The sequence below is a fragment of the Podarcis liolepis genome (assembly GCF_965112155.1).
Source record: "Podarcis liolepis genome assembly, chromosome: 14".
Taxonomy (NCBI): Eukaryota; Metazoa; Chordata; class Lepidosauria; order Squamata; family Lacertidae; genus Podarcis; species Podarcis liolepis.
The window spans coordinates 5,788,176-5,799,958 of NC_139569.1; the positions used below are offsets into that span (position 1 = coordinate 5,788,176).

General features: G+C 49.2%; 1 protein-coding gene across 2 annotated transcripts in view; it reads left to right on the top strand.

The window, feature by feature from the left end:
- MICALL2 (MICAL like 2) overlaps positions 1 to 10,498 on the top strand; it is a 48,285-nt gene extending 37,787 nt beyond the window's left edge. For both annotated transcript variants that reach the window (XM_083474719.1, XM_083474718.1), the window contains exons 13-17: positions 1,193 to 1,283; positions 2,423 to 2,496; positions 5,357 to 5,471; positions 8,231 to 8,277; positions 8,993 to 10,498. In XM_083474719.1, coding sequence (XP_083330845.1) covers positions 1,193 to 1,283; positions 2,423 to 2,496; positions 5,357 to 5,471; positions 8,231 to 8,277; positions 8,993 to 9,072 — 407 coding nt within the window. In that variant the 3' untranslated portion in view covers positions 9,073 to 10,498. The remainder of the gene's footprint in view (positions 1 to 1,192; positions 1,284 to 2,422; positions 2,497 to 5,356; positions 5,472 to 8,230; positions 8,278 to 8,992) is intronic.
- Positions 10,499 to 11,783: the final 1,285 nt, after the last annotated feature.

An 11,783-nucleotide genomic window follows, 5' to 3' on the forward strand; every position in this document is an offset into this window, starting at 1 on the left:
TCCCCCGCTGTGGGATTAGTTATTCTTAGTATGGGATACAGTGGTACCTTGGTTGTGAGTCGAGGAACCGCCACCCACATAGGATTATAATAAGACACAAAGACACATTATTTTTGGTTAATGGGCAAAATTAGGCCACAACTCTATTAGTTACAGCATGTGAGTAGTATTGGCTTAGGCATTGGATGAAACAGCAATACAAGACTCCACGGGAGTCATATCAGGGTTGACAACCAATGGGAGGAGCTTGTTGATGCAAATACAACTGGAAGCTCCCCCATGACGTCACCGGGGGTTGTGCTATGGCCCTAGCCACCACCAGGGCATCGGACAGGATCCACGACCACCGGATTCCTTTAACGGAATACCCGAAAGAGGAGGGGTAGATGATGGCTCATACCCGATCCTCCAGCACAGTACACATATTCCAACGCCTAACCGCCAATACCAGAAAGTTGTGACGAGTTGCTACGAGGTAGGCAAAAAAACTGAGAGGCTGGTGCCAGTTTGCCAAATGGATAAAAAAGTCCGAACAGGTCCCTTGGGCAACCGAGGCAACCAACCGAAGTCCATAGCAAGGTTAATATGCAGAGGAAACTGACCTAAAGGGAGGGAGGGCAGGAGATCCGATGCAAGCAGGAACAGACTGGGGACAGAGCGCTGCCACGGCTGCTTAAATGCAGCTAACCCCGCCCACCAGCCAGCCCTATTGGCCGGCTGAAAGGCTTGGTCGCGGCAGTGGAGCAAATCAGGAGCAGGGAGCCGAATAAGCCTGTACAATGCTGTACAATGTTTATTGCTTTCATTTTATGGATCAATGGTCTCATTTGATAGTAAAATTCATGTTCAGTGGCTGTTTTAGGGGTTGTTTTTAAAAGTCTGGAACGAATTAATCCATTTTGCATTGCTCTCCATGGGAAAGCGTGCCTTGGTTTGGGAACGCTTTGGTTTTGGAACGGACTTGCGGAACGGATTACGTTTGAGAACCAAGGCACCACTGTATATGAAATGTTGAAGCTTTTCCTTCGGGACGCTGCCTATGGTTTGTTTGGCGGGGTCCGAGATGTCCCCCTTTCAAGCCCCTATTGGCTTAGTTCTAAGATTTCTATATTCCCGGAAGTCAAGGTTTATCAAACCTCTGGCAGCCTCCGAAGCGAAGAGCTCAGAGGTTTCTTTGGTCTTGCGTCTGCAGATGAGAGCGAGGATGCCCTGATGGTGGAATGGTTCAAGCTGATCCACGAGAAGCAGCTGCTGCTGCGGCGGGAGTCTGAGCTGATGCACAAGTAAGTGAAACCGGAGAATTGCAGAATCGTGGAGGGGCACCCAGGGGTCTGTCAGGAGTTCAGACTACACTCAAGTAGGACCCTGGCAGAGACACATGCCCAACTGGCATGTTCCCTCCCTCCTGGTCTTTCATTCAGGAGCTTCATAAGCTTTCTTCTGCACGAACATCACAGCAACCGATGTCGACTGACACCGGCACACTTAGGGATCTGCAGAGTTTGCGCATCATGCGCGTGACAGACCTCAGCAACTCAGCGTTTGGGCTAATCTACTTTATTTACACACAGAGCACTGCAACATGGCTCCCTCTCTCTCTAGCATCAGACAGCAAAGAGAAAATGAACAAAGGACAATAGTCCCACTTCACGGAACACAGTAACACAAACATCCTGTCTCCATCACTTCCCACTCTGTGGAGTCAAAATATACACCGTCATGTGATAGACAACAATCCCATGACTGCAATCATGGAACAGGAATTCTAACAGGCTCCTCCAGTCCAGCCCCCTGCAAAGCAGGATCGCAGCTAAGGTCTGGAAAAGTTTGCCCATTTCTCAGCAGGGGCGGGGTATGTGTGTGTGTGATGGGAAAGTGGCTGCAGAGATGGTATTCGGCCTCTCAGCTGATATCCTCCCCTCTGCTGGATTTTTCAAATCCGGCAGATTATTGATGTGTTTATAACCGTATTCACATACTGCTCTTTACTAAAAAAAAATGAAAACAAGAAGGACTAGAGTGGCTTAGAACAATTACACATTAAAAACCATGCAATGGAAAGGACAAAAAGAAGTTTAAAGAGCCATTGTGCTGTTAGTGGCTTAAGTGTTGGGCTAGGACCAGGAAGAGGCCAGGGTTCAAATCCTCCCATCAGTCATGGGGGGACTCACTTTGGGGGGCACTCTCTGCCTCTCAGCCTAACCCACCTCACAGGGTTGCTGTGAGGATAAAATGAGGAGGGGGAGAACTTGAGGGGGAGGGGGATGCTAGGTGACGCAGATAGGGTGCAAGAGAGTCAAAATGGGAAGGTGTAAAATAGTCATACCATGGGCAAAAATTCCTGATCGTGGCCAAGTTGTTTTGATGCTTGATATCATTTCTCGCTAACCTTCCTCCCCCTCCTTTCTTTGGAAACCGACAGGATGAACCAACAGAAGCTGGAGGAAAAGCAGTGGGACATCGAGAGCGAGCTAAGGAGCCTCATGAGCAAATCTGGTGGGTCCTCTGCCTTTCTCTAGAGACTCTTTTTTAAGAAAATGTTTTCCCAACCCCTTTCCCTTTGCTCTGATCCAGTACAGGTGACTCACGTCTTGTGCTGCTTTCACTTTGTGCAGGTGAAAAATACATACCGTATTTTTTGCACCATAACACTCCCTTTTTTCCTCCTAGAAAGTAAGGGGAAATGTCTGTGTGTGTTATGGAGGAAATGCCTACAGGTGGCATGCCTACGGATTTTCCTCCTCTAAAAACTACGTGCGTGTTATGGTCGGGTGCGAGTTATAGAGCAAAAAATACGGTACATACATACATACATCTGGATCCACACGTCCTTCCACAGTGGAGACATACCGTATTTTTCGCACCATAGGACGCACTTTTTCCCTCCTAAAAAGCAAGGGAAAATGTGTGTGCGTCCTATGGAACGAATGCAGGGGGGAGGCAGGCGGAAAAAGCCCCCAAGAGCCGCACACAAGCTCCATGCGCTCTTGCGGGCTTTTCCACAGGAGGGAGAAGGGACTGACTGGCGGCATCAGTCCCTTCTCCCACCTCCCAGAAAAGCCAGGAGAAGCCGCGATCTCTTTAAAGGGATTGCACGGCTTCTGCGGGCTTTTGCGAGAAGTGAGGGAATCCCCCCACCTCCCAGGAAAGCCAGGAGAAGCCGTGCAGCCCTTTTAAAGTGCGCGTGGCTTCTGCCGGTTTTGCGGGAGGTGGGGGGAATCCCCCCACCTCCCAGAAAAGCCAGGAAAGCCCTGCGCAACCCCTCCGCCAAGGAGAGGCTGCATGGGGCTATGGATTCTTTAGCCCCACGCAGCCTCTCCCGGTAGGGAGAGGCTGCACGGGGCTAAGGGGGAACCCAAACAGCGAGCAGTATCCATCCCGCTCGCTGCCTTGGCTTGATCCATAGCTGCGCGCAACCCCTCCGCCAAGGAGAGGCTGCACGGGGCTAAAGGGGAAGCCAAAACAGTGAGTGGGATCCATCCCGCTCGCTGCCTTGGCTTGTTCCATAGCTGCACGCAACCCCTCCGGCAGGGAGAGGTTTTGTGCAGCCTGTACGCTGCTCTTTGGGGCTGCGGGGGGGGGGGAGATTTTTTTCCTTGAATTCCCCCCCTAAAAACTGGGTGCGCCCTATGGTCCTGTGCGCCCTATGGTGCGAAAAATACGGTAGGTTTCCGTGTGGGAGTTGATAACGGTGAGGGTTTGCCAAATGTGCCTTCCTCTTAGCATGTTTCTCCCTTGCGTTCTGAGTTCGAGTGTCTTCAAAGCCCACAAGACCTTTGGTAAAGGCTGTTCTCCAACTGGAGCGCTCGCAGGCCAGTTTTCCCCAACTGTCGATATTTATTCTACATTTTTTTAGATTTGCCTTGAGAGAGTCTTTAAACCTCTTTTGTTGACCACCAACATTACGCTTCCCATTTTTAAGTTCAGAATAGAGTAGTTGCTTTGGAAGACGATAATTAGGCATCCACACAACATGACCAGTCCAACGAAGTTGATTTTGAAGAATCAGTGGTTCAACACTGGTGATCTTTGCTTCTTCCAGTACACAAGCGTTAGTTCACCTGTCTTCCCAAGTGATATGTAAGATTTTTCGGACACACCATTGATGGAATCTTTCGAGGAGTTGGAGATGGCGTTTATAAGTGGTCCATGTTTCACAAGCATATAGTAAGGTTGGTGGTAGGAGAATAGCTTTGTAAGCAAGCATTTTGGTTTCCCTCCGAATGTCCTGGTCCTCAAACACGAAAGCTGCACTCACAGAGCTCAGGCGATACATATATACATGGAGAGCAGGGGAACCAAACCCTCATGGAAGCTACAAGTTGCCTGCACATTTTGCCAGGAACATCTGGTCCTCAGTCCCTCAGACCTTGTGGGGGGTCGGACTATATTTTTTGGGGGGAAATGAACAAATTCCTATGCCCCACAAATAACCCAGATATGCATTTTAAATAAAAGGACACATTCTACTCATGTAAAAACACGCTGATTCCCGGACTGTCTGCAGGCCGGATTTAGAAGGCGATTGGGCCGGATCTGGCCCCTGGGCCTTAGGTTGCCTACCCATGTTGTAATGTCTTGGGACCTTGGGGTCAAGGACAGGTGATAAATTTATTATAAAATTATTATTTATTACAACTAATTTATTGACCTTCTAAAGCACCACCTCAAGGTGATTTACACATAAGGTAAAAAAAAAAATTAAAGTTCAAAACATAGCAGCAGCAAATGCATTTAAAACATGACTGGAACTCTAACAAGCGGACACTCATGGTAGAGATCTACTGGGTGAATAAGGGGCAAGACCGTCCGCGGCTTCCTCTGTACTTCCATGTCTTCTTCCATGCCTTCCTGGCTTCCTCTCATTCTGTTCCTTTCGCTAATCCTCCGTTGGAAGGCTCATTCGTCCTTTCAGTTTTCTTTTCCATTCTCCTGCTGTCACTGTCGCCACTCGAATCCAGGACACGGGGTTGGACTTTCGCATGCCTTCCCAGTGTGGTGTAGTGGTTAAGAGCGGTGGACTCGTAATCTGGTGAACTGGGTTCGCTTCCCCGCTCCTCCACATGGAGCTGCTGGGTGACCTTGGGCTAGTCACACTTCTCTGAAGTCTCTCAGCCCCACTCACCTCACAGAGTGTTTGTTGTGGGGGAGGAAGGAAAAGGAGATTGTGAGCCGCCTTGAGACTCCTTCGGGATATCAAATCCAAACTCCTCCTCCTCCTCTTCTTCTTCTTCTTCTTGGCAAGCCCTGCCAGCCACCTCCCCACCACCACTGCCCCACTCACAGCCGTGTGTATGTTTCGCGAGCCAATTAATGGTAATGGCCTGTCCCATTTTCCCTTCCCCCTGTTGCTCAGAGTTCTCGAAGACGCCCAGGGAGAAGGCCCGCGAGGAGGAGCTGCTGGCGTTGTACGTGGCCACAGTCAACGACCGGAATAAAATCGTGGAAGACCTGGATGAAGACCGACTCAGGTGCGCAAAGGCCTTTCAGGCAGGGGGTGGGGGAGAAGGCTGTGGCTGTGCATTGCCTTCACTCTGTTGCCTATCCCTCACCATCCTGGAGAAAAAGGACAAGTGAGGTACTGTAGGGTTATGTCCTGGACCCGTTGTTGTTCAACTGTCAGACTTCAGGGAATTGGCTTTCTCCCTGCCCACTGCCCACCCAGCAGCAGATAAGCAGAACAAAGGAAAAGGAGTCTTCTAACCAGTTAGAACCTTTAATGATCATAGTGAGAGAACAAAGGACCCATCTCCTAGAATGGCGGTGCTCCCAATTAAGGGTTACACCCCCTTTATCTACGTCACTCCTACGTCTTGTAATCTGAGTTTGTCCCCTCTGCTTTCTGTTCTGCCACTGTCTCAGCCCTTCTTGACCTTGGGGAGAGCGGATGAATGCTTTCCAGAGACAGTGAATCTGTTAACTCTCTATCTCCCAGTGTCCCTTCTGCTAGCTGTTCCCCATCCAGTATTTCCCAGCTTCTGCCTTCTGAACTACGTCCCTCTGCAAGCCACTGTTCCAAATCTATACTGCCCTTCTGCTCCTGGGGAGAATCAGGATCCTGATCAGGGCGAGGGGGAGACTTCCACCATTCTTCCTCAGTGCTGCCCTCCTCTGCACGGTCCCTGACATCAACGTCTTTGTAAGGAATGAAGGGGATGATCATCAAATTCGCAGATGGCCTCAAACTGGGAGGGGTAGCTAATGCCGCAGAAGACAGAATCAGAATTCCAAATGGCTGTAACAAATTACAGAATGGGAATCACGGTGATTGGCGCAGGGTCGTCCGTGTTCTGCAACGTAACCATATGCAAAGAGAGCAAGTAGATGCATGGCTTGCTTTGCATAATCTGTGCCAGCTGCAAAAACCGACTTTTATTGGCACAGAAAAGTTGTTGACCTTAAGGACAGGTGAGGCAGTGGAATAATAATAATAATAATCATCATCATCATCATCATTTATTATTTGTACCCCGCCCATCTGGTTGGGTTTCCCCAGCCACTCTGGGTGGCTTCCACAGAGACCAAAAATACACTAAAATGTCACACATTAAAAACTTCCCTGAACAGGGCTGCCTTCAGATGTCTTCTGAATGTCAGGTAGTTGTTTATCTCTTTGATATCTGACGAGAGGGCATTCCACAAGGCGGGCGGCACTACTGAGAAGGCCCTCTGCCTGGTTCCCTGTAGCTTTGCTTCTCACAGGGCGGGAACCGCCAGAAGGCCCTCGGCGCTGGACCTCAGTGTCCGGGCAGAACAATGGGGGTGGAGACGCTCCTTCAGGTCTACTGGGCCGAGGCCATTTAGGGCTTTAAAGGTCAACACCAACACTTTGAATTGTGCTTGGAAACGTACTGGGAGCCAATGTAGGTCTTTCAGGACTGGTGTTATATGGTCTCGCCGGCTGCTCCCAGTCACCAGTCTAGTTGCCGCATTCTGGATTAGTTGTAGAAGAAGACCCCTGGAGGGGCACTGCCAGTCAGTGAAGACAGACCTGAGCTAGATGTGGCCCCAGGGCTCAGTACAAGGCATCTTGCAGTCCTAAGGAAGATGCCTCCCCACATGTAAGAAGGCAGGATCTGAACTCGGGACCTTTGCCATGCGAAGGTGATGCTCTGCTGCTGAACTCGGACCCCTCCCATCCTCTCCAGTCTTGGCGCTTCAGGGCTCTGTCGGTTCCTCCCTTCCCTGTGTAGGAGTGGAACAGGCTGCAAAGTTGGGCTGCCTGCCTCTTCTTTCCGTTTTTGCCTCCCTGTTCCTGGTTTTCCTGTTTCTGAAGAGGAAGCCCCTTCAGGAAAAGGAGGCAGGACTTCTTAATAGAGGGCCCTGCCTTCAGGAAGCCCTCTTGGCCTCAGCGTTTTCTGAGAACGGCCAACAAGCTCCCACGGTGGGTCTTTACTGGCTCCTTCTGCCAATCGAGGTTCATAGGGTCCGGCTCCTTGGCAAGCCTTTTGGAGTAATTAGGAACCGTCTTAGTTTCTGGCTGCTGTTTCCTTGTCGGTCCAAGTCTTTTTTCTCCAAGCTCTGAAAGGATTCGCTGACTCGGCAGGTGGGGAAGAGACTGCGTTGCCAGCCTGGTATTTCTCTCCCCTGCTGCCCCCCCCAAAACTTTCTGTGAACCAAATCAAAACTTTGCCGAGTTAAACCGAAGGGCTTGCTTCAACTGAAAAAGACTTGCAAATGAGGCGAGGGTCCCTGCTGGGTCTCTGCTTGAGTCTCTGCTCGCCTCTTTGGACGAATGAGCAGAACAGGAACTCCTGCAGGACGACAACGGGCAACCTCCTCTGGGAAACAAATCATCCTGTGCCTCCGATAGAAGAATGATCTGATGATTTGCGCCACAGAGACATGGCAGAATTAGCCAGTCCCGGCAACGGTTGATTGCAAAGAGGCACGACCGCTGTAGGGAATCATGCAGAGAGGCGGTAGGCAACCTCCTGACTTTTCTTTGCCCCTGCCTCCTTGATTAGGTTTTGAGGAGATGGCTTCCTTGATAGAAATGGGGGAGAGGGAAGGCGCTGAAATGGTAGAATGCGCCCTGCTCCTTTGAAAGGTAGGGTCTGGCTTGGCTGAGCTGAGCCAAGGGTCATTCCTGACCTTTATGAAGCCAAGAGTCCTCATCTATCTAAGTTGCATAGTTCAGTGCGCTGTTCTCCATAGCGTTCCAGCTGCTGAAACATCTGGAGTGCATTTTCTCTCCCCCCCCTTCAACTGTCTGTCTTTCCTTCCTCAGGGAAATTGAAGAAGATGAAGTGATAGCGGCCATGATCCAGAAGCTTGGTAAGCCTGATCTTTTTTTGGGGGGGGGGGAAGCCTTGTCCTTGGATAAGACCAGATGTGCTGGGTCAGATCTGGCCCACATTCACAACACACATTTAAAGCAATATCAATCAGTCATTTTATCTGCATGCTGCCTTTCCAAAGTTCAAACCATGCTCAAGGCGCAGCTTACAACATATATATATATATAATCACATAACTACACACAGAGCAAAAGTAGTCATGACTGATAAACAAAGCATCATCAAAAGGTACAGAGCCTGCTTAAACGATCTCCACATAAATCGTGAGATCCAAAAGAAAGATGCAAAAAATTAGCAGCGAGAACAGCAACAACTTCCCCAAAGCAATAATCTGTTCGGCAGCCTCAACTTTTGCAGCTGGAGTCAGTCCCGGCCCTAGGAGGAAACTGCAGGCAGAGGACATCCCAGACCAATAGAAGCCCAGATGGTGTTCTCCATGTGGTGTTGCTGGACTCCAGCTCCCATCAGCCCCCAGCCAGGGGTGATGGGAGTTATAGCAGGCCACCATAAGGCCTATCCCTCCCATACATAACAACCTTCCTGGTCTGAGGAGTCGGGTGATCTTGGGAAACCAGTCTTGAGCCCTTTCCTGCGTTTAGACTCCATAATCTATCGCACCCCTTGATCGCAACCGCATCTGCACTCTAGTTCAGTTATGCAAAGGTGCGTATCGTTTTTCTCGCCCTCTGCAGATGTGCCCCGTAACACCCAGGAAAGCGAAAAGAAGAAAACGAAATTCGGCTTATTCCATATGTTGAGGATAAAGAACTAGGCGGAAGAGTGAAGTATCTTTGGAGAGACAGAGAGTCTGTTTGCTGTCGGTGATGGAGTAGCCATTCCGTTTCCGTTTTCTGCTTTAGGAGAGTAAAGGCCATTTGGCCAAAGAAAGAAAAGAAAAAAGGAAGCTGAAGAATCGAACAAGGGGTTTATTCAAAACCTGGAAAGTGGACAGTCAGGGATGGAGTGTCCCTGGTCCAGATCCTCAAACTGAACAGGCCTTGAAAGCCAACTTGATGGACTCATTGGCATCATTTGGAGAGCAAATGTGATCATTGGCTGGTGTTTCTCTGTACGCTAGTCTGTCTGGAGAATCCTAGTCCAGTCTAGAACAATTCAGGAACTCTGTTTAGGACCAGTTTCTCGCTCCTCTGCTACCAAGTGAGTACAGTGGTACCTTGGTTCTCAAACTTAATCTGTTCCAGAAGTCCGTTCCAAAACCAAAGCATTCCAAAACCAAGGCACGCTTTCCCAGAGAAAGTAATGTAAAACGGATTAATCCGTTCCAGACGTTTAAAAACAACCTCTAAAACAGCAATTTAACATGAATTTTACTACGTAAATTCATAAAATGAAAGCAATAAACAATGTACTGCAGTCACACAATCAGTCAATCAATCAATCAATCAGTAGCTGAACTGGGTTCCACACAGTCACAAAACAAAAAAGCCACAAAAACAAAAACCCAAATAAATAGCAAAAACAGACAGACCTCAGTGTGGCACTCAAAACAAAAGTGTGGCACTTAATTTGGAAGCGTAACACTCAAAATGGAGCACATTCGGTTTCCAAACTAAGTATGCAAACTGGAGCACTTATTTCTGGGTTTGGAGTGTTTGAGTTCCAAATTGTTTGAGTACCAAGGCGTTTGAGAACCAAGGTACCACTGTAATTGGGCATGGAGCTGCCAGAAACCTTATGGCTTCCCCAAAGAATTCTGGGAAGTGTAGTTTGTTAAGGGTGCCGAAAGCTCTTAGGAGGCCCCTATTCCCCTCACAGGGCTACAATCAAGAGGATTGCAAAACCACTCGGAGCCAGGTTCACACCACACATTTAAAGCACTATCTTACCTCTTTAAACAGTCGTGGCTTCCCCCAAAGGATTATGGGAGCTGTGGGTTTGTTGAGGGGTGCTGAGAGTTCTTAGGAGCCCCCCCCCGCTACATTTCCCAGAGTGCTTCAACAACGGTCACCATACATTTAAAACACTGTCATAGACCCTTAAATTTTTAATCTTCCCCCAAAGAAATCTGGGTATTGTAGTTTGTTCAGGATGCTGGGAGACCTTCCCAGAACTACAAGTCCAAGACTTCCCTGGGAAGAGGGAGACACTCTGGGAATTGTAGCTCTGGGAGGGGCAGGGCCAGATTTACATATAAGCTAAACAAGCTATAGTTTAGGGCCTGCCACTCTCTTGCCCCCCCCAAAAAAAAATTAAAGGAAAAAACCCCCCTGGATGTACATTACCAAAATATAAGATAAAAAACAAATAAAATAAAACCTACATCCAGCAACAGTGTTTTGTGTTGTATAGGCTCCTGTGATGTAAGTCATGGGCCCCGCCTGCTAGCCTGCTCCCTCAAATATCACTGGTTTGCTCATTTCTATATATAGGGTGCCTACATTCTGCATGGACTGGTTGCAGGGCAACATGGGCAAATGGCTTGAGATTCCTATTAAAGGTAAAGGTACCCCTGACCGTTAGGTCCAGTCGCGGACGACTCTGGGGTTGTGCGCTCATCTTACTCTATAGGCCAAGGGAGCTGGCGTTTGCCTGCAGACAGTTTTTCTGGGTCATGTGGTCAGCATGACTAAGCCGCTTCTGGTGAAACAGAGCAGCGCATGGAAACGCTGTTTACCTTCCCACTGGGGCGGTACCTATTTATCTACTTGCACTTTGACGTATTTCCGAACTGCTAGGTTGGCAGGAGCAGGGACCGAGCAACGGGAGCTCACCCAGTCGCAGGGATTCGAACCGCCGACCTTCCAATCGACAAGCCCTAGGCACTGTGGTTTAGACCACAGCGCCACCCGTGTCCCATAAGATACCTATCAGGTCCATAAATTACTATATAGCATATATTCAGCACAAAAAACAGCGACGATTTGTTTTTGACAAAGGACAGCTGGACATATAAAAGGCCCAATTACCTTCAGTAGCTTAGGGCCACATCAGACCTAAATGTGGCCCTGGGGAGGGGAATAGAAGCCTCCTGACAACTCTTGGCACCCCCAGCAAACCACACAGTTCCCAGAATTCCTTGGGGCGGGGGAAGCCATGGCTGTTTTTAACACCCCGTCCTTATGCAAGACCCCTTCATGTGTTGAGCAGAGAGGAGGGTGGCTTTAACTGGGTGGAGGGCGCTGCTGAATTGGGCTTGGGTGTGCATGCCAGGCACAGAGCACCCATATAGAAGCAGCTCCCCCCACCCCACCAGTTAGAACGGGGGGGGGGGCTGCTGTGTGGACTAGATGACCTTTGGTGTCCCTTTCAATTCCACAATTCTATGATTCTGTGTGTGGGGAGACCAACTCGCTGCGAACATTCCCTTCTCACCACTAGGTGGCAGCACAGCTCTCAGCAAGCCGGTTTGCCCAGAGCATCACGGACCACTTGACTTTTCCTTCTTTTCAAAATAAACCTCAGGAAGTTGTATTAAAGACAGAAGGGAGGGGTGGGAAAAACAAATAAGGGAAATGTGTTCTT